Below are 1,571 nucleotides of genomic sequence, written 5' to 3'. Positions count from 1 at the left end.
ACACGCTCCTTGGATGACTGTGACCCATTCGGTATTTGAGGGCTTTATCTGCTTTGGTCTGCCAGTCCTGTCCGACGATGTAACAACTCTGGAGGTTGAGATCTGGCCTAATTGAAAGCCTGTTTCATCAAAGTTGTACATGTCTTCTGGTAAGATACCATGCTTGTTGATAGTGTTCTTTACAAGCTCAAACCAAGCCTGAATCACTGCCGGAGTTTCACAGAGCTTTCTCTGACATTCATAGGTCCTGCCAGTCCGTACTATAAGCGATGAATTGCGTGAAATGAACCTGCTAGGCCAATGCCGGCCAACATCAGGTTTTCCCCTGGCTTTGCATATAGAGTTGGCCATAGATCGTATAATATCAAGCGTAGGCGACAGCCCTTCGGCATCCTGCTTCAGTATGCTATTAAGAAGGATCTCCTCCTCGATTGGAGTGAGATTGCTATTCTGTGGCATATAGTCCTCTCGAGCAGGACTTCCTTTCAATCTCCGAAGCAGCGTTGATTTTGAGACACCGTAGGTTTTTGCAGCAGCATTTACAGATCCTATGTCACCTGATCTGAAAGCTGATATTGCAAGCAGTACACTCCCTTCGTTTGAGCTCTTTTGGACGCGTTTTGATGGTGCCATCGCGTGTTGAAGTTGTTGTTGTTATGGACACGTAATTCGTGGACCACGCCGTGGGGTGGACCGCGCTCTGGTGTTTGACGTTAAAGGCGCCAATGCTGAGTCATGCAGTGCACTTGAGCCTGCGCCCGCGCCACATCTGGCGCCTCTTTGTATGTAGTTCTCTACGTCCATAGCTACGGATTGTGGTTTACATGCTAGCTGCGAATTACACTTGAGATCGCGCTGTTGTTCTAGAAGGATCTCTCAGGTCTGTCTACCGACTAGAAGGTATAAGAATAGTAGCTACCCGATACACTCCTGAGAGAGAAATCAGAAGAGAAGAAGAGAGTACAAGTTCATCGTTTAGAAGAAGCAGGTTTGAGAATAAATAGTAGGTAAAAAGTTCACACATGTTGCGCTAGATACAGTGATTATCTACTTAAGCTCTACGGGGCTGTCGTCTGATGCACGGAAAAGTGACACAGCTCCTGAGCGTTGCCCAATAACAAGCGTCTTCCTGTACGCTGCTGAGCATGTTCCCCGGAAGTCGTGCGGCAACCAGAGGATGTCGTTACTATTGTACTGGATCCATTCCCCTCGTAGTTGCAAAGTATGAGGAACAGGCGCTAGTGGCACGTGATCCTGATCCTGATAGGAAACATCTTGAGATACTGCAAATCGTCCACAATCGGTCAGTAAAAGAGTGCTGTCCGCTGAGAACTGAACGTGTTCCGTGTGCCCCTCGAGCGTCTGCAGCGGCGCGCCCGTCGCCGCGTCCCAGAGCCGGACGGTGCGGTCGTCCGACCCCGACGCCAGCCGCGTGCCGTCCGCCGAGAATGCGACCGACGAGACCCACTCCGTGTGCCCCGTCAGCGTCTGCAGCGGCGCGCCCGTCGCCGCGTCCCAGAGCCGGACGGTGCAGTCGTCCGACCCCGACGCCAGCCGCGTGCCGTCCGCCG

At 51.9% G+C, this 1,571-nt stretch overlaps 1 protein-coding gene across 1 annotated transcript in view; it reads right to left on the bottom strand.

Annotated features, from left to right (window-relative positions):
* Positions 1-1,047: 1,047 nt before the first annotated feature.
* Positions 1,048-1,571, bottom strand: part of K489DRAFT_374592 (uncharacterized protein) — a gene marked incomplete at both ends in the record, with an annotated part of 3,691 nt that continues 3,167 nt past the window's right edge. The window contains one exon of the mRNA XM_033603544.1: positions 1,048-1,488. Within this exon, the coding sequence (XP_033455156.1) occupies positions 1,048-1,488 (441 nt within the window). The remainder of the gene's footprint in view (positions 1,489-1,571) is intronic.

Source organism: Dissoconium aciculare, assembly GCF_010015565.1.
Source record: "Dissoconium aciculare CBS 342.82 unplaced genomic scaffold K489scaffold_22, whole genome shotgun sequence".
NCBI classification, from domain to species: Eukaryota; Fungi; Ascomycota; class Dothideomycetes; order Mycosphaerellales; family Dissoconiaceae; genus Dissoconium; species Dissoconium aciculare.
Note: the sequence above shows the minus strand (reverse complement) of the source record. Positions and strands in the feature narration are given on the sequence as shown.